Genomic DNA, 26714 nt, shown 5'->3' on the forward strand with positions numbered 1-26714 from the left:
TTCCCCATAAACACAACCCAATCACACAGACTCTTTTTAGAAACGAGGGCAGCTATTACCAGATGATGCCTGCAGCTCAACAGAGGCTCAGAAACAATGATGGAGCCTAATTCATACACTAACGAGAGAAAAAGGAGCCGGTGTTTCAAATAAACTGTGAGCAAGAGACAGCATGGGGACGAGATACGGCTTGCTATTAATCTGTGCAAATTCCACGCTCCTGCTGACTAAGATTAGAAAATTAATTTCATGGATGCAAAGGCAATACTGATGTCATCAAAGAGAATAGAAGGAGAAGTTTAACTCTTAGCTGACAAATATAAAACAAATGAATACGGTTATAGTGCGTGTCACAATAACATGATCTTCCACACATGGTCCACTCGCGCCATAAGAAGCGAAAAGGAAGGAATGGATAAAAAGTATGAGCCTAGGGATGATGCAGAATCACATTTCTTGTGTGTCTTGTTAAAGGATTGAATGTTCAGGATCTTGAACATGTGAGTGGGATGAAACTTTCATGAAACTTTATTCTTGTAACATTGAATTAAAAAAAAAATGGACATTTAACTGTTGGACAGTGTTAAAAGTAGCAGGATAGAAACGATTATCATAGGATTAGCAAATTAAATTAAATACATAAAAAAAATAGTTAACTATGTTAGCATTCTAGGGGCACGGTGGCTTAGTGGTTAGCACGTTTGCCTCACACCTCCAGGGTCGGGGGTTCGATTCCCGCCTCCGCCTTGTGTGTGTGGAGTTTGCATGTTCTCCCCGTGCCTCGGGGGTTTCCTCCGGGTACTCCGGTTTCCTCCCCCGGTCCAAAGACATGCATGGTAGGTTGATTGGCATCTCTGGAAAATTGTCCATAGTGTGTGATTGCGTGAGTGAATGAGAGTGTGTGTGTGCCCTGCGATGGGTTGGCACTCCGTCCAGGGTGTATCCTGCCTTGATGCCCGAGATAAGCACAGGCTCCCCGTGACCCGAGGTAGTTCGGATAAGCGGTAGAAAATGAATGAATGAATGAATGTTAGCATTCTTATAATGAGTTACATCATTTTTGCAATTAATAATTTATTTTCTATTATATGTATCATTTGAATAACAGTTCCAAAATATGACGTGAGAATGTACTTTTCTTCTTCTCGGCATCTTCAGGAAACTTCTGGCTGAACTTGCGACTTCCATATATTTTGTAGCGGTGAATGTGTTCAGGTGACAACGTTGAGAGACTGTGCTGGGACAAAGAAATTATATTTTGTATGACTTAAAATGGTGCGATGGAAGAGATTCATATTGATTCTGAGATATGATTTATATGGAATTTTTTTTATCTTTTACGCAATTTTTATTTATTTATGCAGTAACATAAAATGTTGAGGGACAATAAAAATGTATATTTTTATGACCTTTGACCTTTTTATGACCTATAATAGAGTCTTGCAAGAGATTCGTGGAGATTCACTATTACGCAACATGATTTTTATGAAAGATTTTGTTTTTAATCTTTTATGCAATTTTATTTTTTTAAAGCAATAACAATTTCTTTCTTTTATGATATAAATGTCTTTCTTTTATGGTATAAAATTATGACATATATATATATATATATATATATATATATATATATATATGTATGTATATATATATATATATATATACATACATATATATATATGTGTGTAAATATAATAATTTCTAAAATTATTTTTAATAATAATTTTTTAAATAATTTTTAAAATGATTTTTTATTGATTTAATGATTATAAGTAGTTTATTGATTCAGTGTCAAAGTGCAGTGCAGTTTATAGTGTGATTTGTCAAGCAAGTAACTGTAAGCACTGTAAACTTTATTTGATTCATTTCTTATCCAAAACAAGCACATATTTCATGTTATTGTAAAGATCAGCTGACTGTGTAAATGCCATTTATGTTCATTTTACACATAAATAAAACATGTAAGAGTCAGAACATTCGTACTCTTCTACCGCTGAAATGCAGTCATACATACATTTTAATATTTTTCCATATACTTTCCTATCAGTTCCTAATTAAAGTTTAAACTGTAAGTTTAAATCTTATTTTATTGTAATTTTATTAAAATTCTGTTCTTAGTTTTTTACATTTCTTTGAATATTTTTTATTTTTTATTTTATTTCCTTTCATTTTATTTTTATGACACAAACAGTCCAAAAGCATGTCACTACCTCACACTGTGTATGTTTACGTATGTGACATAAAATTTGAATTTGAATTTGAAATGTTTGTAAATGTGAAAGAAAAAACAAGTCAGGAAAACAGAACTCGGCAACTCAATTATGGAATCACCTCCAGGTTTGAACCTATAGCTCAGATTGTCATTGTCTTTTTACACATGCTATTCATCTGTTGTGTTAAGTGGTGGGTTTGCTATGGTTTAAAATAAGAATGGTGTGTGTAACCTAGCAGTGTCATATTTGCTGTCGAACGTCTCTCGGTAAATGTCAGTGCTCACAAGCACGAGTCCGAAGAGACCTTCTGTAGGGGAAATTGCCTTCCTGCAAAACACTCCAGTCGGAGGTTGCCAAGGCAGCTATGCATGAAGGCCAGGTAGAGAGAGAAATAGAGAGAGAGGACAGGAGGAATGAGTAAGAGAAGGAGGGTAGGTGTTACACAGTAGTCTGATATGGTATGCAGCAGTGTGTGTTGTGTGTGTGTGTGTGTGTGTTTGGTTTGCTTTTGGTAGCAGAAAGGTGAACAGTGAGGACACGTTCAGTAGACGGGTCTGGTGCTTACTGAACATAACCGGCATGTTTCAAGTGATCATGTACTTAGCATTTAGTGTTCCTGACAGAGTGTGTGAGAGAGAGAGAGACAGAAGGAAGTGGGAGAATGGCTAAAAGAGCTGAAAAGCAGAACTGTAAAAGCTTTTTTAGTATAAACCATTAGAATTATATAAAATGACTTAAAGATATCACACAAAGAGCAGGAGAGAGACTCAGAGAACAATTTAGAGAATGAGGAAAAAACAGAGAGACACATGGTCAAAACAGAAGGGCAGACTGGTGCAGAAAAGGACAGAGAGACAATCAGTAATAGGGAAGTGGAGAAAATAACAAGAGAGACAGAGTGAGAGAGAGAGAGAGAGAGAGAGAGAGAGAGAGAGAGAGAGAGAGAGAGAGAGTAGGGCAGAGACAATGTGAGACAGGTCAGATAGAAGACAGAATAAAACACAGGCTTGTAGAGAAATATGGATAGAATGATGAATAGAGAAATACAGGACGTGTGACGGAAAAAAAAGATAGAAAGTGAGAAATGCACAGAGGTGGAGAAATATGTATAAAAGGAGAAAGATTCAAAGAGAGAGAAAGAGGATAAATAAAGACATGAGAGAACAGAAACAGGTATAGAAAGAGAATGAGAAAGACAGACAGAGGTAGAACGCTGGAGAGAATACAGAAAGAGAAATAGAAAGAGGCAGAGAGAGAAAATGATAAGTAGGATGTATAAAAGATGCATAAAATAAAAAAAGACAGAAGAAAAGCAGAGACATGCAGGTAGAGACAGATAAGCACAGAGAGACAGGCAAACTGTAGGAATGGAAAGATATAAGGGAGGGGGGAGGAGACAGAGACAGACAGACAGAGAGAGAGAGAGAGAGAGAGAGAGAGAGAGAGAGAGAGAGAGAGAGAGATTCGCAGTCATGAAAAAACACACTTAAAAAGTTAAAAAAATACATCTACACCAATGTGACGTGTGTGTGTGTGTGTGTGTGTGTGTGTGTGTGTGTGAGAGAGTGGGGGCATCATGGCATCAGCACAAACACATAACAGTCAGCACTTAGAGTCATCACGGCCCTGCCAGACGTACACGTCAACACAGCTTCTGCTGACCGGCATCTGAGAACAAAGCAGGCGACAGTTCAACAGTTCCTCAGAGGTGGAATCCTGCGTCAGCACGATGAAAATGACGGCTTTCCGTATGTAAGAATTAAGGGGAAAAGAAAAGCTGCCTTAGAGTTCCTCCCCCTTAGTCTGAGGGCAACCGTGGCACGCCAGGAATGCTTTCCAGTTGCGTTTCGGTGCCGAGACACGTCCGGCTTGTGCAAGCGGCTTGTGAGAATGAAAACAACAATTCTCCTATCAATCAGACAAAAACACCTCCTCTGAGACTTCCAAGGTAATTCCTATTGTTATTTCTTGACACATTCTGAAGTCCATGAAACAGTTTCTCATAAACTTACATTATATTAAAGAATCACTAGTTAAGACTTCTTAAATGCTGGCTTTAATAATAGCTTTATGAATTACACCATGCTATTAAAAGAATTTGTGAATTAATGCTAGTCATCCTGAACCTTAAGGGGAAAAAATAATATTAGATTTAATTAGAAAGCCAGAAAACCTAATGCTGGGCGATATTGCTGGCATCTCCACTGACAGTCAGCTTTCTTCCGGTCTTCTTGTAAAATAATAGTCAGTACTCCGTGTGCCCCACGGGATAAAAACAGCAGCCAGAGCTCATGGCCTGCTATTCAACATTAAGAGCCATTCAGAACATTAAGCTAAAATATGCAGCCACTATGCCACGGGCAAGGCAGTCTTGGTCTTTGATGTGAAGAGCAGGTCGGCCTTGCAAACATCCACTTCATTTCACCGGCACCATCTATCAAGTAAGCTGCAACAAACACATCTCCTGACCTTCAATCTTCCTCCGGTTATTAGATACTCATTTAAAGTCACCTGAAACAATCCGGACCAAATTGATTTCATTATTGGACTCTGTGTGACGACTCCCTGATTGCTCAGCAGGAAATATTAAAAGTTAATTAGAAAAAAAATTGATTTTCATTTTTTTTTTCTCTCTCGACTCTACTGCATCATATCCTCTGCTTTGACATTCTGTGTACAACACCATCAGATGTGGATTTGGGAAGAGCATGAGTGACGACCTTCTGATTTGAGGACAGTGCTGATGAGATATGAGGGTGTGTTACAGTGCATAAGAACAATAAGACAGGCTTTGTGAAACCCAGAGCTGCCAGAGGAAAGAGCTCTCAAGGGTTGATTGGCCTTTAATGTCTTTGCTCCCAGCAGAATGGGCTTGTCGACCTGAGGATATGGGCTGCTTTTGACCTCCTGACCTACCAAGGCCAGTCCATAGTCGAGTGCTGGGCCAAGGCCCTTTTTCAATCTTTTAAGATCTCCAAATCAATCTGAGTGCCAGATGTGAACATGTGGGGCCAGTGCTGTGCAATCAGGAAGTCCTGGCCCTGAGGGTAATTCATGTCCGGCATCAGACTTTGGTCTTTCAAATCCCAATCACCGTGACTCAGTGGGTACGACTAAACAACAATTCTAAAATTCAAGGCCAAAACCAACAGAGCAGAGAAGCATGTTGGCATTTGTTCTGACAGAAAAAAACACAAATAACGCATTTCTATTTAATTTTTAGATTTCTCCTTTGGTTATACAACAAGTAAACTTCATGCTTTTATTTGATTGCAATTGACAATGTAAGAGACTTCATGCTATTTTGTTAAGGCAGTCTTGAAATTAGCCTATCACACTAAATATCCCATGGAGTGTTTAAATATCATTTGTCTTAATCCTTGATCAGTTAAGATATTATACATCTCCCAACAGTGTCCATACACTCACCACTTCATTACAGAAAACCACTGCACCTGCTCATGCATATAATTATCCATTCATCCAATCACATGGCGAAAGCTCAATACAAAAATCATAGCGGTTCAGAACAAGAGCTTCTATTAACGTTCACATCAAACACCACACAGAGAGAAATCTTAAAAATACTTAGTGACTCTGACCGTAGCTACTACACGGCTAGTTTGGTACTGGCTACACTGAGTAACCTGCTGATTTCCTGGTGTTGTAAGTTTACATGGTAAAAAAAAAAAAAAAACATCCAGCAAGTGTTAGTTCTGAAAAAGTCATGACAGTGGAGGAGAATTCAGTGGAGACAGTGGAGACAGAAGACAGTGGAGGAGAAGTGGTGAGTAGAAAAGCATCTCAGAATGAACAACATTCTGCAACTTTCGCTAAGTGACCAGCAAAAGATCGCATCAGTAATCTTTCCTGTCAGCCAAGAGCAGGAATCTGAGCCTACCATGGGCACAAACTTACAGAATATACTGTATATATATAGGCTCTCAGTGTTCCCAGAACCAGCACATTTTAAAGCCTTTTATACGTTCAAGATGATAACTATTGCTATGTTTGGAATTATTGTACAAAGTGGTGGACAAATCACTAGATGGGATTTTAAGGTACAGTTTAATCATTATTTTAGTCTAATGGTATATTGATTTCCTGACATCAAAGTTGTCACAAATTGCTATTTAACTACTAGTTACTTTGAGTCCTTTTTTCAGAGTTGAAGGAAAGGCTAGCTATTGTTAATAGTACATTTTAATGCAAATATTTAATCATGGGGGCACGGTGGCTTAGTGGTTAGCACGTTCGCCTCACACCTCCAGGGTTGGGGGTTCGATTCCCGCCTCCACCTTGTGTGTGGAGTTTGCATGTTCTCCCCGTGCCTCGGGGGTTTCCTCTGGGTACTCTGGTTTCCTCCCCCAGTCCAAAGACATGCATGGTAGGTTGATTGGCATCTCTGGAAAATTGTCCGTAGTGTGTGAGTGCGTGTGTGAATGAGAGTGTGTGTGTGCCCTGTGATGGGTTGGCACTCCGTCCAGGGTGTATCCTGCCTTGATGCCCAATGACGCCTGAGATAGGCACAGGCTCCCCGTGACCCGAGGTAGTTCGGATAAGCGGTAGAAAATGAGTGAATATTTAATCATGACCTTGAATGTCAGAAACAGAACCAAGTTACGAGTAAATGAAGTCAAACAACGACGAGCAAGTCCAAATATTCATTAAATGTCTAAACTAAACTATAACTCAACTAGACAACAAATGACAAGATTGCTGTGTTACAGTACACTGCCAGTTTATGTGTCAGTGCTGGATTGTAGACATGCTAATCAGCCACTGCTTTCACTCTCTATTCAACACTGTGACAAACCGAGTCTGTTTTTCCAACAGCTGATTGCAGCTGAAGAATTAGCGCGGCTGTTTGACTAGAGTAGTTCCAGCCCCGGGACAAAGAATTGCTTCAACACTCCAAATATAGACCATCTGTTATTCTAACCTAAGTTCACATCGTCCCCATTCTGGAGAACTATTACCAGACCTCAAACCACAAAATATCTTTTTTTACAAGACTTCTTCATGAGTCATGGTGGAAGCAAAGTTTTATGGAGAGCGTATTTTTCTAAAGCTTTGATCCATAGGTCTTCCTCAATGGAGATGCTTCAGCCTGACTCATCTGGCAAACAGCATGTTTTAAATAAAATCGCACTACACTGCTGCAGCACAAACTACACGGCCATGACTATAAAGCTTCTAAAAAAGCAAATTACAGAGAATTTTGAGCAAATTTTGGAGAAGGAAAGGTCGAAGCCACATGACCTGTACATACTGCATGTGGTATATGAAACCTATAATGTTAACAAAGAACATTAGTCCTATGTTTTTTTTTCACACCATCACCCAGTCAGATGCCACACTTAGTTATACTGGAGATATATGCAGCTCACGTCGCTGGCTAAAATGACATTCCCGAAAGCACAATGAACTATATGTAGCAAAACCCAGGACTCATAGTTACTAGAAGTAGAAGAGAATGCCACTAGCTATGTCTGTACCTGTTTAAACCTCCAAATATCCTTATCTGTATCTGAAAAGAAACCCAAAATGGGTGTGGCCTAATAAGCAATTGTGTTTGTTGTTGATGTTGTTGGTAGCATTCAGTAGAGCTGTATAAAGAACTGTTTATTTTTTTCTGCACTGACACAGGGTATCTCAATCAGCTCCATGGATAGTGGATCAGTACTGTATATCAGTACACAAGTTAAGTTCAGGCACAGGTAAGAACTCCTGGCAGTGGTGGCTCAAGCAGTTAAGGCTCTGGGTTGTTGATTGGAAGATTGAGGTTAAAGCCCCAGCACCTCCAATCTGCCACTGTTGGGACCTTGAGCAAGGCCTTTAACCCTCTAGGGGTGCTGTATCATGACTGACCCTGCGCTCTGACCCCAACCTCAAAAGTTGGAATATGTGAAGAAAGATTTTCATTGTGCTGTAATGTATATATGACAGAATAAAGGCTTTTATTGTAATAACCACACACTGGAACACTGGGGAATCTGGGGCAACATTCTAATTTCCTCATTAGACATTGTAAAAACTCAAAGATTTAAATTTTTTTTTTTTGTCATAAAAATTTTTCTTAGCCTAATCATGCAGGTTTCTGTCAGGGTCAGGATCATAGGACAGCTACTGGAACACTTAAAAGACATTCGACTCAAACAATCCATATAAGGAATAGTAAATAAATTTTAAAATGTAAGGCATCAGAAAAGAAATCCACTGTGCTGAAACTCCCTGAGATGATATGAGAAAGAAACCTTGAGAGGAACCAGACTCAGAAGGGAAACTTATCCTCATTTGAGTGACAGTAAATAATGTAAATGTAAATAATGTCCTTTCTACAACAGTTTGTAATTGTGCAACCGAGAGCTCCTGAGGAACTAATGGGTCAGCGTAAATTCTGAGTTCACCACAGACCAAAGACTAATTCCTTCCTGCCAAAGTGTTCAAACGATTGTTGATAAAGTCCAGACCATACAGCTGACTGACGCAACAATGATTCAAAGAAGGCATGACAGTCACTGGGCAGCCCCATCCACAGCAATCCCATGAGTCACTGGCTGACCATGCAGACCAATCCCCGGCAGGGTGACCACCAGGCGACAAAGACTCTAACCATCGGTAGAACGTCAGGATTGATAATGACATGCTACTTATATATAGACAAAGTTGGCTGAGAGTTTGTCTGGCTTTTCGAGCTGAGAGGCTTCTGAAACTATGATGTCACGTAGTGAGCGTCAGTGCTTTCAAGTTTTTGAAATTGAGAGTGAAAAAGAGAGTGAAAGTTTCTTAAAACGTCGCACTCCCTGGTCAGTGCCCTGAGTATTGCACTGAAGCACAGACTGGGAAGCACTTGCATTTATTTCTTTTTGTTTAAACAAATTCAATTGATTTTATTTCCCCAAAAAACAAACCAGTAGAACAGTTTAAACCCTGACCAGGCAGTGTCTAAGGATGAATTTTAAAATACATTGCTATAAATACATTGTTCATAGTCACAATTACGAACGTAACGTAAACTGGACTTTCATTATCCTGTGACGCTCGCTAAAGTAAAAACTAAAACTGCCATGTATTACTTTCTTATCGTGTCCTGTGAGCTCTCTGTCCTTCTAATTTCAACCAGATGCCCCATCAGACCTTTCTAGAAAAAAAGAAAATGCATATTCATACAGTATGTACATTCGTTTCAGTTCATTCTAAACAATGTTTTTATATTTGGTTACAATATCTAATGCTTTCTCATGGATGCCCGAGTAAGCAAACTTCAATAAAATCCACAGAGACCAATTCTAATGACTCTTTTATAATACCTTATAATTCCCCTATTTATAAATTGGCTCTTTAACTCTTTAAAAATAAAGCATGCAACAGTACTGCTGCAATGGGAGGCTGTTTTTATTTATTTATTTTTATGAGCATGTAATTGTTTTTTCTTACTTATCATAAAAATATGTACATGATATTGTTTCCCTCAAAATATACCTGGTTAATACGTAATATATTAAGTTATTGCAAAACAACGAAATCCCCAGGCTTTTGATAGGAAGTGTACATTATTAAAAAAGTTATTAAAGGCATTTACTACTAATCAGTAAGAAAAACAGTTTAACACTTCTCATAACAGTTGAACGTATAATTATATTGTTATAATTATGTTTATTGCGTGAATTGTTTTTCTTTTGATTTCTCTGTAAGGTCTATTTACTATATTTAGCTGCTTTTTGCCTTTAAGACTGGAACAATTCTTTCTTCGGTCCAACAGATAATTAACACAAAGTACATACACTGTAGTTAAATTAGCTTTCCAAATGTACTTAAAAAGTAGTTTTAAAATCACTAAAGCATTATAAAGGGTTTGTCTTTGCCTCCTGTAAAGACAGAGAAATTGCGAACGATTCTGATGAAATTAGTTTTGCAAACAAAAAAAAAGCAATCGCATCGTAACAAAAACCGATACGTACGTAATAAACAGCGTTAACGTCATGTGATGTTTATTATAAATTGCATCATCAATTTTATCTTTCGCATCACTTGACCTGGTTTATTTTTCTACTCTTGATTTAATCTGCTTCCACTGAGAGTAAAAAAAAAATGTTATTGATGAATTTATCTGCCTTGAGATATGTAGCAACATGAGCTCTACTGCCAAAATGTCAAAGCATCCGTTCATGGACCCCTACTGCTTTCAGAAACGCAGCACTGAGAATGAGCTCGGTGCCTATTGACTCATCCAGAGTGCATGGAGCGCAGATAAAAATGCAATATACTCTTCCCTCACACCGCTTCCTAGATTCTATTCCTCGGAAAGTATTCATAGCTTATCCGGGATTTATGCATTTCATTCTGTTTATTTTGTTCCTCAACATACTACACATTTGTTTACAAGGCAAAGAGGCCATAGTGATGAAATTACCTAGTCGTAGACACACGTTTGACGGATCCTCTCTCAGTCATCACAACATGGCTTTCAAATTCAAAGGGGAAAAATAAATTATAGATGCGTGTTTTGTTTTTTGTCCCCCTTCACTATACATTTCATTAGCTTTCCTTTCTAGGCTGCCAATAAGCACGATTTTGGCTCTGAGAATGGGAACAGGCTCATAGTAAAACAGGACGTGTCCTCCTTCCCGGACCTAATTTAGGATTCAATTACAATACTCTTTAAAAACGCCGACTTCTCAATTAATTATTTTAAGATTAGCCTGACAGTAATGGCCCTCCCACCATCTCAGGGTTGGAGCGACTCGGCGTGCCCTGACTGCTTTGCTTGCTCTCGAGGAAAGACAAATAAATCAAATCTCCTCTTCTACCTCCTGTGTTTAGTACTTTTTTCAAACGCTGTTGTTTTATACCACTTTTTGCCAGGCGTTTTCTTTCCTTGGCGCGCGATTGATATTCATGCGCCACGCCGGGCTGCGTTTTTATGAGCCACCGGGGCCAGCACAGTCGCTGACTGATGGCTCTGCCGCCACCGCTGCTGGGTGTGAGTGGGAAAAAAAAGCCCGTCGTCGGGTGCTTTGATTGGAGCCAAGCGGAGCATTTCTCTTCACTGTGTCTAGCATTCCGCCTCCCTCCAACACACACTCACAACCGACCCGCATGCTGTCTCTCACCGCATGGAAATAAATGGCTCTCCCCTCCGGCAGCAGCCAGCCCCCCATTCTGTTTATTTAAATATTTGATATGTAAGCAGTCATAAAATAAGTGTCATAACATGCAGAGAATGACGTGCGCCGTCAAGGAAAGAAGGCCGTTATGCGTAATGGGTTCCGATGCATACGGGACCAAGAATTTAGCCCAGTGGGGACACGTGACATGCAGAGAAAAGATGCCGGTGGGAATAAATGAGCATTTGAGTGAGCGTGGTACATGCAGAAATAATGCACAGCACAGCAAACACATCAACATGCCTACGCCACACTCAGACCTAATAATGGTAATGTATGCATGCTGGAACGGTCTCGTGAGAAAAGCATTAATATGTAAAAGGGGATATAACTCTTCTATGACAGCTCGCCACGGGCATTGTCAAAAAAAAAAAAAAAAAAGGTAAACAAAAACTAACCTGATCCTCGTTTGGGAAAAACATGTGAATACTCTGATTTCTTTATGGCTACACGTTTACCATCAAATAGTCCATAAGGATGAAAACTGAGTAGGTCTAAAATATAGCTATAGCCATTGGGAAATTTAGTAATACACACAATATGTGCTGCAAAGTCATGTAGTTACTATATACATGCATACATAGCTAATGAACCTTCAAGCAGTACTTCAGCCAAAAATGAATGTAACTTAATGTAATCTAATGTAATCATTCAGAAAAAAAACACATTTGCTTTCTAAAATCTAATTCAGTAGTTTTGCACTATGAAGTTTCTGTAGCTACCAAGGAGAGGAAAGTTTACAGACACCAGATTAGTTATAACTTTATAGCTAGTATTTGTAAAATCCTCATACAATGTATTCAAAAGAAATATAAAAAAAATAAAAAAAATCATTGAAGACCTGTACATGTTGTGTGATGCGTCCATTAATTAAAAATTAAATAAATGAAATAACACATGCACAAAACAAGCACAAAAACTCTAAATTTTGGAGGAACTAAATAGATGGTATTTGGTAGACAACCTTATCAAAGAGATGTGCGTTTATCTCATTTGTACATCTAAGCAGTTGAGGGTTAAGGGCTTTGCTAAAGGCCCATCATTGGCAGTTTTGTGATCCTGGTATCTGCGCTCACATCTTTTCTCTCCGTAGTCCCACATCTTAACCACTGAGCTCCCACTGTTTATGGAAGGAGTCAGAATCCAGTGCTTTGTCACAGTCAGTAGTTTTCCACCAGAGGAAAGTCTTCCGGGTTGTCTAGGCTTTCTTTTTCCAATTTCTGATTAATGTCATGAGTTTTTTTTTGCCTTATTAAATTCAAGCAAGCGAAAAAAAGGCTGCTGAAGAGTCGCTCTTTATGACATTACATAAATTAATTTAAAAAATAGTGATCGTTCGATAATAAATAAAAAGAGCATGCGATCGTTGAGCAAATCAGAGATATAATAACCTTTAAACAGAATGTATAATTCCTTGGATTACAATGGGTGTTAATATGCTGAAATATAGGATTCTGCTTCTCAGAAACGTCTATTTAGACACAAAGCACGATGTACAACTTGTTGGCAAAAAAAGTAAAATCCCCTTTTTTTAAGACAGCATATCTTCGGATTTGTCATCTCTAATAAACACTCACAGGTTTCTTACGAGCAGAATGCATAAGGGTCCGAGAGCCTTCAGAGCTGACCTCATGTCCTGCAAATCCAGACTACGTTACAAAGCACCAGTATTTTTAGACCTGGGATTCTGCTTGCACAGAGCACAGATGGGTTTTAATTCTTTTTGCTCCTACAGGTCTTAATTACCACTAATTGGACCAAATCACTTTTTTCTGCTGTTCTGACACAATGGAACAATTCATCATTAATGCTTAATGACTTGAATGATGGTTCGCTGCAGATAGGCTGAGGGAAGGTCAGCGAAAAGGACAGGGCCGACAAGGACAGTGAGGCGCTGACATTTAGCGCGAAACGTAAAAGAAAAAAAAAACTGCTGAGGGGCTAAAACGCTTTAATTGGTGTTCTCTACTTTTCTGTCGTGTCTTGTAAGACGGTGCAGATCCAGTGCTGTCCATGCATTCTGAGCATTCGGCTTGAGAGGCATTGAGAATCGGCGGCGTAACACAATGCACAGGTCTTAATTAATTACAGCACCAAACCATACAATTTCATGACGGCTGAAGAGCTGACTGTGCAAGATCTCGGCCTAAAAGCAAGTAGTGGGACAACAGGAAAGAGAAAGGAAAAGAAGGAGAGAAATATATCATGCTCAGACAGGAGAGGACTATAACGCATTGTGCTTGGCGTGAAAAGCTTTTCTCTACGAGTCGTCTTAATTTAGCTAAAAGCTCACGAGTATAAGAGTACCGTCTCTCTGACACATGAATTTCAGCTCAAAATAGAGACACAGTTTTTTTTTCTTTAAAGAGGCACCATTTTCCACTGGGAAAGAAAGAGTTCAGCTGCCCAAACGATTGATTATGGTAATGTGATCTACAAAACCGTAAACAGAGAAGCCACTGACATACAGTTGACATTATAGTAACCTTTGCGTTCATATCCTACAATGCGAGTGAATGTTCATCAAAAGACCTTCTTATAGGTGAAATAATAGGAGCATTTCCTCTTCTATCTTCTATTTACATTAGCACTTAGCTAACTATCTGTAATCAATAAAAAGACTGATTCTATTGAACAAATTCCATTTCATTTTTTTGCCTTTTTTTTTAAAACCATGAAGATGTAAATATAACTCAAGACATTTATGGATTAGCATCCCCATTGATTAGTTCTAGCTGCCAGAAGCACAGGGGGAAAGGCTAATACAGTCTGAAAGCTAACAACTTGGCACAGTGAGCAGCTATAACTCTTCAGCCCATTAATTAGGTCATGATATGAGCTGAACAAAGAGGTGACAAGAAAGGTGTTTCTCCGTCTACTCTACATTTGCATCAGAAAAGCAACACTTTGAAAACAGGGTGCTAAAAGGAGTGGTGACCTCAAAGGTAGATCTTTCATCCGTTTAGTTGGTCTCTGCCAACATATTATATTTATATAGTGCTTTCAGGTTCTTGCTAGCTAATAAATGTTAGACAGGTGTCTGTGTAAAATGAGCTAGCTAACCAGCTAGTTACCAAATGATATGCCAGGTCACATTTAACGTGTTTGTCTTGCACCTCCATGGTTTGATAACCACCTCTGCCTTTGGAGCCCAGAGTCCTTGCATGTGTTTACGTGGTTTCCTCTGAGTACTCTGATTTCCTTCCCCAGTCCAAAGTCATGAGTTCTCTTAAGACATGTCTCTAAAGACCTTTTTTGTCCTTAGTGTGTAAATGGCTTTCTATGGTGTCTCCAGCCTTGTCCACCAAATTCTCTCAGACAGACTCCAGGTTCCCCACAACCCTGTGTGTAATAAGCTGTACAGAAAATGGATGTATCTTTAAGGGTACCACCAAACTGACAAGCAAGAGGACACTAATTAGGATACAGTGAAACTTGTAGCAGGTACAGTACCTGTCTGAAACCGTGTTTGTTTACAAGCATATTACAATAGTAGGTAATGTAAGCCTGGTGTACTGTATAGCTCTAATGAACACATGGTACAAAATGACAGCTTCCATTTTACAAATAATGATGGCAATCAAAAAATAAAACAGAATGCATACTGTGCTTTATGAAAATGAAAATACAAGTTAATTTCGGCACTGAAATGCACCTCGCATGAAGTGAGCATGGTCATTAAAAACGAGTGTTAAGTGCCATGAACAGTGCACACACAAAGGCTTTCCTGAGTGTTGTGCAACAAAGCAGAGCACTTCAATTATGCAAGTACATCAAATATTCCATAGCACTCCTGTGTGATCATTTTCCTATCAGTGCCATTGAGCACGTCGGTATTGTCGTACCTCATGTACAGTATAGTACATTTTTCTCTAAATATAAAACACACCATTTGGCGTTAAAGAATATTTTCTATCCGTGCTGATTTCGGTGTTCCAATTGTAAAATACACAGTGGTATAGTATTGCTGAAAATGACAGGTTTATTGGCACAGGTGGCTGACAGCAAGGCTCATTCGCACACACAGCACCCGAAATCAACACCTTCATCCATGACCAGTCACACTAATCAATGCCTGTCATTCTAAAATTGCCCAATTTTGAGCATAAGCACTGTGTCACTATTCTTGGCTGAAGAAATAGAAAAGAAGATTCAAAAGGGCGGGGGACAGGAGGTGTGTTGGGGAGGTGTGCTGGGGGGTGGATACTTCAGATATGAAATATTACATTATATAACCTGAAATAAGGAAGTGTGAGGCACACTATCTATAGCATTATGCTACAGAAACAGCAGATGTTCAAACACAAACCCTCTGGGCTTCAGGATACAGTGCTCTCCTTGGCTGCCTGCTGTGCACCATCCTCCCTCTGGACGGAGGACGAGCTTTTCCTGGATCTGTCTCTCCTCTCCTGTCCTCTCTCCATTTGGAGGACGTTAGGGCTTTAGCAACACTCATGGGAGCAGGAAAAGTGGAAAGGATGAAAAGAATTTTTCCTTTACCTTCAGGGAGGTAGCTCCCATTCAACAGACGCACGTGGCTAATTTCCATGTGTGAAGGTCACACAGTGACTGAGAGGTGAAGCCACAGGGCTGGCTTACTGCCAAACACGCAAGTGACTGACAGAAACCAAAATCAAAGCAGAGAGATAGAGGGAGAGAGGGAAGGAGAGCAGAGTGTAGCTAGCCTGGTCTTAGCATGAGCAAATGACATGAGCTGCGTAGGGAAAGCCAGTTGCCTCAGACACTGCATGCCATTATCTTTTGTGTATTATTATTTTTTATTTAGCAAATATTAGTCATACATAAACCCTTTTTTAAGAACATGACAGACTTCTCATGAACTAATTCTCATACTGCTACAATAACATAGTGTTTGTCCCATGATATGAAGGTGATGTTAAACAGACAATGTGGAGTCTGAGAGACTCCAGAAAACATTCAGTATTTTCCGACTGATTCTTTAACCACAAAAATAATTCGCCAATGTTTGAGAAACGTACATTTTACTCCACAGAGTAGACAAAACACCCAAGGAAATGTCAGTGTTGTTCCTACCGCTAAAATACTTTAGCAACACTGTAGGAACTGCAGAAAGATGTTCTGTAACATGTTTCTCAGAAATCCCAGAAAATCTGACAGACATTTACTTGCCTAGAACAAGCAGCCCACTGTTCAAAAACAGATTGTTGCTTGCTAACTCAAACTAGTTAGCTGTGGAGGTTCATAAGACTCCAGAGAAACAATAAAAAAGCACACTGAAAGTAGGATGAAAAATCGTATCGTTTACAACTTTACATTTAGCAACAACTAGCGAATATGACTGAAGTCTTCTCACCTAAATCTTCTGAAATCATATAAAAGAGCTCAGTCTCACTTGCTAATTGATTCTAGCTACAGAGTTCAGTGTATAAATTAGTAATGATGAGCTAAATAGACTGTTGTTGCAAGGATATGTTAAACAGATGTTCTAGCTTGCGAATAAACCTCAAATGTTAGATAGTTAGATGTAAAAATGTGATCTAGCAGCTAACCGGCTAGTTACTGAATGCTACACAGAGCTGATTATGATAATAAAGGGATGTGTTGAATCAGTATTTGTCTCTTACAGGAATATGCGTATACAGCGTGGTATAGACGTTATCCTGTTCTGTTCCAAATAGTCGCCTTTTTTACATTTCTAGACAAACTAGAAGAAGAACCTTTCTCTGAATTTCTGCTTCAAGTATAGCAGGGTGTAAAAATATTTGTATAACCATTCTGTCTGTTTACATTTTGTGGCATCAGAATTATATCCAGATTGAGATTAGAAACATAAAAGTCAACGTGTAAATGCTCCCAATACATTCAAGTTTGATATAGAATTTAATCCAATAACTTTTAAAACCTTTTTTAGGCATCAAAGAAAACCCCTCCAAGCATGTGATACACATGCTTCATGAATGCCATGAAATCATTAGAAAGACTAAAATCAGCAGTAATAATCACTAGATTTAATAAGTATATTATTTACAATACTACAAAAACAAACTACATCTAGTTTGCTTGTGAAAATGAGCTTTCATATCTCGAAAAAGGCTGGCTTTTTGCATGTCAAAGCAATTTTATTTGTTGAGCACCTAAAGTGCATATTAATAGACATTGTCACAATGAAGGTTTGCAGAAATTAAGGTGTAACGGACAAACCAGTAACGTCAGCTGCAAGGAAAACTCCCTGAGCTGAATTGAAGAAGGAAACATAACCGTGGAAAAAAAAGATACTTCAATAGAGCCTTTGGAAGTTTTATTACAGCAGGTATAAACCTACAGTATGCAGGAGATATTATCCACTGAAGCAGGGGTGAGACTTGAGTATAGACTGTGCTTGTGAAATGAAATCTTTAAGGTAGCAAAGTGGGACCATCCTCAGTAGCATAAAGTAAATAACAGGATTCGTCAGGATAGATAAAGAGACGTACAAGATAAATCAATCAACAGAAAGAACCATCACAAATGGCATTTTGCAATCTAAGTGCTAAAAGAGAAACCATCAGGCTACAAAACAGCAGGCAACATGAGACGAAAAATGTCTGCCAGTGTGAGTGAAGGATAAGGCTTAGGGAAGGCTGAGAGTGGCACTGAGCCAAACGCACATGAGCAATTTACTGCAATTTACTGTATATACCTTTTATTGCACTCATTCCAATAAAACAGGGAAGACCGTGTGGTATTCTCAAACACATACAAATTCAGCACTTTGGTTAGGTGATGTGAAGTAAATGATAATACTTTATGGTGCATGAGGTCTTCCAGTGAGACTGCCCTCCAGAGTTCAAATACGAGCCTTTTTTCCATTACTCTCCACCATCAGCTCCCCAGAAGCAGCACTCAGCAGTCCCTCTTCACACCCCTGTGGAGAGCAATAACCAGAGAGACACAGCAGTGGCAGTGCAGGCCGGAGTGCTGCTCAACCACACACGGTCACAGACGCATACTCACAGACACACACAACCGTTTTTTTTTTTATTTTGTTTTTTTTTTTTTTACAGTAAGCACCACAAAGTCATTTTTTCAGCACGGCTGAGCTCTGTGGCACAACCTGCCAACAAGCTGTTACAACATGCATGTTACCACAAACCAGCAAAGAAATCACAGCTGGATTAAATTAGAGCGATTCAGAGCAAAAGGCAGACAGAGTCTGGGTGGTCCATATAAAAATCTACTGCACAGCTCATTTCAGCCGTATACAACTGATTTGTCTTTGATAAACTATGTTTAATATTTTAGTAAACAGCTTCATTTATTCTTATATTGCAATGCTGTTGAGTTTCCGATTCTGATTGGCCAGAGAATAATGCACTCACTTCAATGTTACAGGTTCTACAGTAATAGCTCATTCATGTCTGAGCGATATGTTTAAAATCTATTAATTTTATTATTATGTTAAATTTTATAGATTTGTCACAAACTGCCAGAAATACAGTAATGTAATGATAACATAATTATATATATATATATATATATATATATATATATATATATATATATATATATATATACATTAAAAAAATAGCATAGAAATACCCTTTAAAAAGGCTAAAAATAATTCATTCATTCATCTTCTACCGCTTATCCGAACTACCTCGGGTCACGGGGAGCCTGTGCCTATCTCAGGCGTCATCGGGCATCAAGGCAGGATACACCCTGGATAGAGTGCCAACCCATCGCAGGGCACACACACTCTCATTCACTCACCCAATCACACACTATGTACAATTTTTCCAGAAATGCCAATCAACCTACCATGTATGTCTTTGGACCGGGGGAGGAAACCGGAGTACCCGGAGGAAACCCCCGAGGCACAGGGAGAACATGCAAACTCCACACACACAAGGCGGAGGCGGGAATCGAACCCCCAACCCTGGAGGTGTGAGGCGAACGTGCTAACCACTAAGCCATATGATAATATATTCTGTTATTTAAAAAATATATAATTATTCATAAGGTTAGTTTTAGGAAAACATGTAGCATAACATAAAAAGAAACATTCCACAACATTTAAAGTATGTTTAAAATGATCTAAAAAATTTTAGGAATGATTCTCTATAACTCTATCCATTTATACTGGGTTGTGTCCTTCACTGCTTCATAAAAAAAAGCTATAAAGTAGCTATAAAGCCTAATGGTTTATATGCAGGCCAACTCTAAAATTTCTTCTAAACACATTGTCATTCATTACAAAATGAAAAAAGATAAATAAGAACTGTTGGAAAACTGCTGTGTTATAAGGGGAGTAAAACATCAGGAGACATGCTGTTAAAAGAAAACAAAACTTCTGGGTGGCAACAGTAATCCATATAACATCATGTCCTGTCATGTTTTCTCTCTTACTTATTAAATCCACTTTTGACAGTGGGAGGTGTATTTGTTCTGATATTGTAACAAACAGCAACGAGAATTAAGTGTCTGGATGGTCTATAGAAATACACAGTACCTATGAAGCAGCTCTAAGCCTCTAATTGAAATTGGCAAGCCAAAATCAGATTTCTGCAGAATGCACAGGGTTCCAATTTCACTCAATGTTCACAAACACTATTTTGACAGAGTTCTTAGCAGGAAATAGGAGCAACAAGTCTACAGGATTTCACTGATTCCAATCACTGTCTCTAGGAACATATGGAGTTCATACGGCATATTATATGCCTGGTTAGGCCCATTGGTTGCACCCAATTTTAGCAACTTGTGCCAAAAATCAGCAAACAGCTATTAATTTTAAATTAACCATCTTCATTTTCAGTCTTAATTTTTCTTTCAACTCTACTGCAATTGCTTATTCTTTCCTCTGTAAATACACACTATGCAGATCACTGGAAAAATCAGCACCCCATGAAAAAATGTTAATGCAAGTCTTAATTTTGCTGAGAAGGATCTTTCTGTCCCAATGTTTCTGCTTAACTAAAATAAATCTTCAATTATTTAATTTAATTTCTATAGAAAATTGAAATTAGCTGGCATTTTAACAAACAAACAACAAAAAAAAACACAGGGAATCCTGGGTTAACCCATATGCCAATTACGCTCCGGCATTTGGCGTTTCATCCTGGAAGATGAAAACACTGCCGGCCCTTATCACAAGCAACGGAGCAAATTAAAATTTCACTCAGACCGCCTAATCAGCTAAACCGCTAGAGCTAGCAATGTAAACAAACACGCACAACACACAAGCACACACACAAGCAACACACAAAAAGGCCAGAGCGCCTTTGGAGGTGTGCCGTGGCCCAGAAAAGGCCTTTTTTGGGAAATACAGCATCCTAACACAAGAAGAATAATAGCATAATAGCGTATAATAATTGAATAAGATTTAGCTACATTCAAAATCGATCAATTACATTTATTACACTGTACAAATTATTTATGAACGATGTAGGTCAGAAGGTGTTTGGTAAACAAACATTTCTATATTGCTATATAACTACATTCATATAACTACAACTCACAAAACAAAACTAACACAATCAGTAAATCAACATACTTTCCTTTGGTAATAAACAACAGACATCTATCCTCCTGTCATTAAAGAGACATACAGTAGAAGTAGAAGACACAGTCAAGTTCTGCTGAAAGAGGGAGCACTCAGCAGTTTTTATATTTCTCTGTGGCCCATATGGAAACACAGAGCCAGTCACATGTCAGATTTGATGTGAACTCGAAGCAGCGGGTTGGCAGAGTGCCCATGCCGGCTTTACCTCCATTATTCACACTCCAAGCCTGGAGGGCAGAAGCGAACAAGTGCACAAGTGCACAGGCCTATATGACAGCCATCAGAGGATAATAGCAGTTAGTGTAGACTATTACAGCAATTATAATGTAATGATCATGTAACTAGCTTTAAGGTTTCATGCAATTAAAATGACATCAGTCAGTCTTTAACTATGATTCCTTCTGCCTTGTATAAATACACACAAGACAACTTCTTTATCCTGAACACTAAATCACAAAATATAAGCTATTTAATGAGCCATTTAAATAGAAACATTATATGGTCTTAGGGCTAATAAATGACAGGCAGACAGAAAAATAGAGTGTAGAATTAACTTTTATAACATAACATGAGATCTATAACGCCAAAAAGACTGCATCTGTTTTTTTTTTCAGTGTCCTCCAGATGAATATAGAAAATTATTTGCATTTAGAAATTATGTATGTGGACAATAATCAATATTTAATGAACATACTATGTAGGGGAAATTTTCACGAGTCTTTTGAGTTAGAAAATAAATACATTAGCCTTCATCACTTTATTCCCTTCACAAGGCAATAAAGTTCCCTTTAAACTGCTGAAACACATGATAAAAATGTTGCTGTGGAAAAAGAAACACAGCATCAGCAGACAGATTATTATTATTATTATTATTATTATTATTATTATTGTTATTGATATTGTTATTATTAATAAATTTATTATTAATAATAATATTCTGTAATATTGGTGTGGGAACAGGTGTGTTTATGCATTATGGGTGAACATATAAAAGGTATGAAAATATAAATACATAGACATAGAATGACATAGAATGCATAACCTAAATGCCATGTATGAGTACATACTATTACATGATTATAAGATTTATCATTTTACAATTGAACATCAGAATATTTGCTTGTTTTGTTTGGATTAAATCTGCACCACTTGTGCTGCTCGGTCTAACATTATTTCATGTGCATGTCAGTGCTTCCTGTGTTCACAGAGGAAAAGACAACTTGATGAATTCATGTTGTTAGTGTTGAGTTCATTTCATTCAGATTGAACTGACTGATGGTGCTGATGGTGATCTTTCACCTTTGCTACTTTTTGAAAAACAAATTACTAAAACATAGTAAAACAATAATCAGTATCAACCATGAGTTTAGGACAAAGAAAAAAACATTTTTTTAAATGCAAAAAAAAAAAGCTACAATATACAGTGAGAGTTTACCTGATTCCGGTTGGCGCTTTGTGCGCTGTTGGCGGTCCCGGGATTACTTCTCTGTCCGGGCCACCCTGAGCCTCCACACCCGTACTGAGAGCTCGCATCTTTGCCACTGTTGTATTCATAGTATCGCATCATGGGCCCTGGAGAAGTGAGCAGCTGATTCAGGGTGGGCGTCGCGCCGGAAGGATGCTGACTCTGTCCAGGGAAACGCGCAAACCCTGCGGCGTTGTTCATGGTCCCAACCGGGACGCATTTGGCTTGACTGGAGGCCTGGTTACTGTATCCCGCAGTCCCGTAGCCCGGATACGCGCTGTATTGACTCTTTTGATGCCCTTCGTGGGAGTTTGGAGAGGCTTCCACATGATTAGAAGTGACGGGATACATCAAAGTGCCAAAGCCCTGCTGTGCGCCGTGCTGATCGAAACAAGGTCCTGATCTTGAACTTCCAAAATAGTGACTGAAGTCAGAGACCGGTGTTTTCCCACCAGCACCACCACCTCCTCCTCCTGCGCCCTGGGCATGGGAGGCTTGGAGACTCTGTGCCAAGTTGCCTTGCTCGTACCTGCTGCTATTCATGTTCTCTGCGGTTCTACAAGGCTGGTCTTCTACACTTTTTCTCAACACGTGTTGTTCAGAACTGCCTCCTACACCACCGTCCCTGCCTCCTAACCTCTGGATGTCGGAGCCGTCTTGGCTGCCGTGGTTACTCTGTATGGCGCGCTGATTGCCGTGCTGCTGATACTGATTAAACTGAACATCTCCTGGAGCGTGCTTTAGTTTATGATTAGCCACAAAACCCGTTTCAACACCAGGAGAGCTCGATGACATTGATGAAGATGATGATGAAGATGATGAGGATGAGGATGACACCGAAGTTGTCACGCTTCCACCGGTTCGGCTCAGGTCATCACAACGCCGATCCACGTTATTATTAGTATTAGTGTTACTTCTCACGTCCACTATTCCTCCTGCACGTTTCCCGGAGTTTAGATCTTGTCCCAAAACACCAGGTAAAGTCTTGGTCTTGTTATTAGACGCTGCCGGGACTGATGCCACTTGCGCAGCCATGGTTACTGCAACATCCCGCAAACAAAACACAGATATAACGTAAACTGGACCAACAAGCAACCCGACAACGCGATCAAACCGTTTCCGTGTGGTATCCAAGAGCGTTGTGTTCGGTAAATTCAGCTGTCAGCGCGGCTTCATTGCTGAAAGTTAACTTTCTCCGTGTGTCTGTGAGTAAAACGTGAGCGTCCGTGCAGAAACCTCTGCGGCTCAGCATGACAGGAGCTCGCGCTGCTCTTATCCACCTCTCCGCCTTCCTCTGCACGAGAGAAAATCCGCAATGGATTTCTGAGCGTGTGGAATGAACTCTGCCTGTCTTCCGTATATCCGCCTGTCTTCCGTGTATCCGAAGCTGATTCATTTCCTATATCAGCACACCACGATATGATTCTTTATTTTTATCACGCGACAGAAATGATCAGATTAAATAATGGCACGTTGTTTATATATATTTTTTAAAAATAGGTTTTTAGTTACATTTTGGGATAATTTCCCCAACATAATATCAGTGTAGGTGGCATTCTAGTTTTAGCTAAATGCTAAGCTAAATGCTCCTCAGTGGTTCATTCATTCATTCATTCATTCATTTTCTACCGCTTATCCGAACTACCTCGGGTCACGGGGAGCCTGTGCCTATCTCAGGCGTCATTGGGCATCAAGGCAGGATTCACCCTGGACGGAGTGCCAACCCATCGCAGGGCACACACACACTCTCATTCACTCACGCAATCACACACTAGGGACAATTTTTCCAGAGATGCCAATCAACCTACCATGCATGTCTTTGGACCGGGGGAGGAAACCGGAGTACCCGGAGGAAACCCCCGAGGCACGGGGAGAACATGCAAACTCCACACACACAAGGCGGAGGCGGGAATCGAACCCCGACCCTGGAGGTGTGAGGCGAACGTGCTAACCTCCTCAGTGGTTCAGAGGAATAAAAAAACAATAATTGAAGTTAAACAACATGACGGGGTAAACAAAGATGCTGCACAAGGCTTTATTTAAACAGGATCTAAAATTTCATTACATCACAAAACTCCAAGGCCAATAAAATAAAAGAAATCGTTTACAACTTTAGCATACTAAGTGGAAGAGATGAAAACTCTCAAATTGTGTTCTCCGCTTAGTGAAAAACAAGGGCATTCTAGATTTAGCCAAATGCTAAGCTAAATGCTAAGCTAAGTGCAAAGCTAAATGCTCCTCAGTGGTTCAGAGGAATAAAAAACACTAACCGAATGTAAACAACATGACAGGGAACTACAGAATTATACACAATACTATAGCATCATAGGGAACTGAACAAAACACAAAGCTATCGCATCAGAGAACTTCAAGGCATTGTAGCAAGTCAAACAGAGCCCAAACAGAGCCCATTCATATCTAATGGGTTTACGTTAGCTTTATGTCACTTCAAAAAATAAAAGAGAATATATACTTATATAGTATTTTCTTTTTTTTTTCAACAAACTATTGTCATTGGTATCCTTAGTACTCAACCTAGTGAGCTTGAATCAGGCTGTATTTTGCCATTTAAACTTGACAGTATATTACACGTATAAAAGTCAGTAATCTGTGCAAATTATATGTCGAAGCAGAAGTTTTGATTATTCTTGGTATGCTTTACTTTATACACAAACACATACAGGAGCTGAAGTAAAATACAAACGCTTTTGCTGAATTCTAAGGATTATTACAAACACCTTTTTGTAAACTCTCGTACTAATGATTTACGAACAAATCGATTTGTATATAATTTGCTAAATACATATTACAAACTTTACACATCCACATCTGATATGAGCGTCCACATCTGTTACTCAGACTGTGCAATATAATACCTCAATAGATTTGAATGTGGAGGAAATACATTTACAGCATTTAGCAGACACTCTTATCCAGAGTGACTTACATTTTTTTTTATTTCAGTTTATACACCTTAGCAATTGAGGGTTAAGGGCCTTGCTCAGGGGCCCTGCAGTGGCAACTTGGTGAACCTGGGATTCAAACCAGTGACCTACCAATCAGTATCTGAGCACCTTAACCACTGAGATACCACATCCCACTTTTCAAAGCCTTCATCTAGTCATTCACTGTCATCAATTTATTCATTTTCAGTTCTTTCCTGTTCTCCTTATCCTTTATCTTTGACATTTTGTGTTTCTCCTGATGCTACTTCACACTGTTGTTTATGCATCTCTCTTATACTACCAGTATCGGCTTCTGTATGAGACCCACCGTTAATGTCCCTGTAGTAACAGGTCTCATTCTTGTAGAATTGCATCCCATTTGCCTTCAAACGTATTTCCTTCCTTATTAACTGCCAATAAAATATCATGTAGAAATGAACATGTAAAAGAGCTAGCTGTAATAGGCTAAAATTTAGCAGAACAATTCATCCTTATAGTGCACACAATCATCAGCACAATGGCCAGTTATGACTCTACCACTTGCCATGCAACTTATTTGCTAAATGAACACCACAACATTGCTTTTTTAAATGATCTTCTCCCTGGCAGAAGCTTCCAGAGGTAGCACACATCTGAGTACACAAGCTGAATAAATAGGCTACACCACTTATGCTCAAGATTCTCTTGATTCGGTTAAACGGGTTGGTTCAAAAGAGTCGATTTAGGTGATGGAGTCATAAAAAACATACTAGCTGTCTCTACATGTGCCAAATAAAACCTGTTACTACCATAAATGTCACTAAGCTCATTTATTCTAACTTATTAGTTACACCAACTTCTGTTCACTCTAAATATCTGGATAGATTCAGAGAATTTCCAAATCTATTTTACATTTTTATATATTTCTATTTCAATTCTGATTTTATGATATTATGATTTTTTTTTAAAAATACATTTGAAACCATAAACCATTTTTAAAAAAATGTTCTAGTTCTTCAATTAGTATCTACTTTATGTTTAATTTCTAAGATATCTATACTGTATACATAATGTAGTTTTATTTGTTCATTTGTTTCAATTTTGACAAAAGAAAATAATTAAATTCCATTTCATTTGTATAGCAGTTTTAACAACTTGACATTGTTACCAATCAGTTCTACCAGAATATAAAAATTCATAATAAAAATGATAAAGTTTCACATTAAAATGTATTTTTATCCACTATGATCAAGCCAGAGACAACGGTGGAGAGGAAAATCCTCCCTGATATGATATGAGAGGAACCAGACTCAAAAGGAAACCCATCATCATCTGAGTGACACCTAATAGTGTGATTATAAATCAGTCTTCCTCAATAACTGTGTATATAGAGTCAAATGCAATCGTGCAAGCAGGAATTTTTGA

General features: G+C 38.8%; 1 protein-coding gene and 1 long non-coding RNA gene across 3 annotated transcripts in view; one reads left to right on the plus strand and one right to left on the minus strand.

The window, feature by feature from the left end:
• Positions 1–23648, minus strand: part of LOC132852222 (AT-rich interactive domain-containing protein 1B-like) — a 211666-nt gene extending 188018 nt beyond the window's left edge. For both annotated transcript variants that reach the window (XM_060879303.1, XM_060879302.1), the window contains exon 1: positions 22336–23648. In XM_060879303.1, coding sequence (XP_060735286.1) covers positions 22336–23400 — 1065 coding nt within the window. In that variant the 5' untranslated portion in view covers positions 23401–23648. The remainder of the gene's footprint in view (positions 1–22335) is intronic.
• The window catches only part of LOC132852223 (uncharacterized), a 37132-nt gene continuing 14242 nt past the window's right edge, over positions 3825–26714 (plus strand). Inside the window, exon 1 of the long non-coding RNA XR_009649109.1 lies at positions 3825–4158. This is a non-coding gene — a long non-coding RNA (uncharacterized LOC132852223). The remainder of the gene's footprint in view (positions 4159–26714) is intronic.

This window comes from Tachysurus vachellii, chromosome 10 (assembly GCF_030014155.1).
Source record: "Tachysurus vachellii isolate PV-2020 chromosome 10, HZAU_Pvac_v1, whole genome shotgun sequence".
In the NCBI taxonomy this organism is placed as follows: Eukaryota; Metazoa; Chordata; class Actinopteri; order Siluriformes; family Bagridae; genus Tachysurus; species Tachysurus vachellii.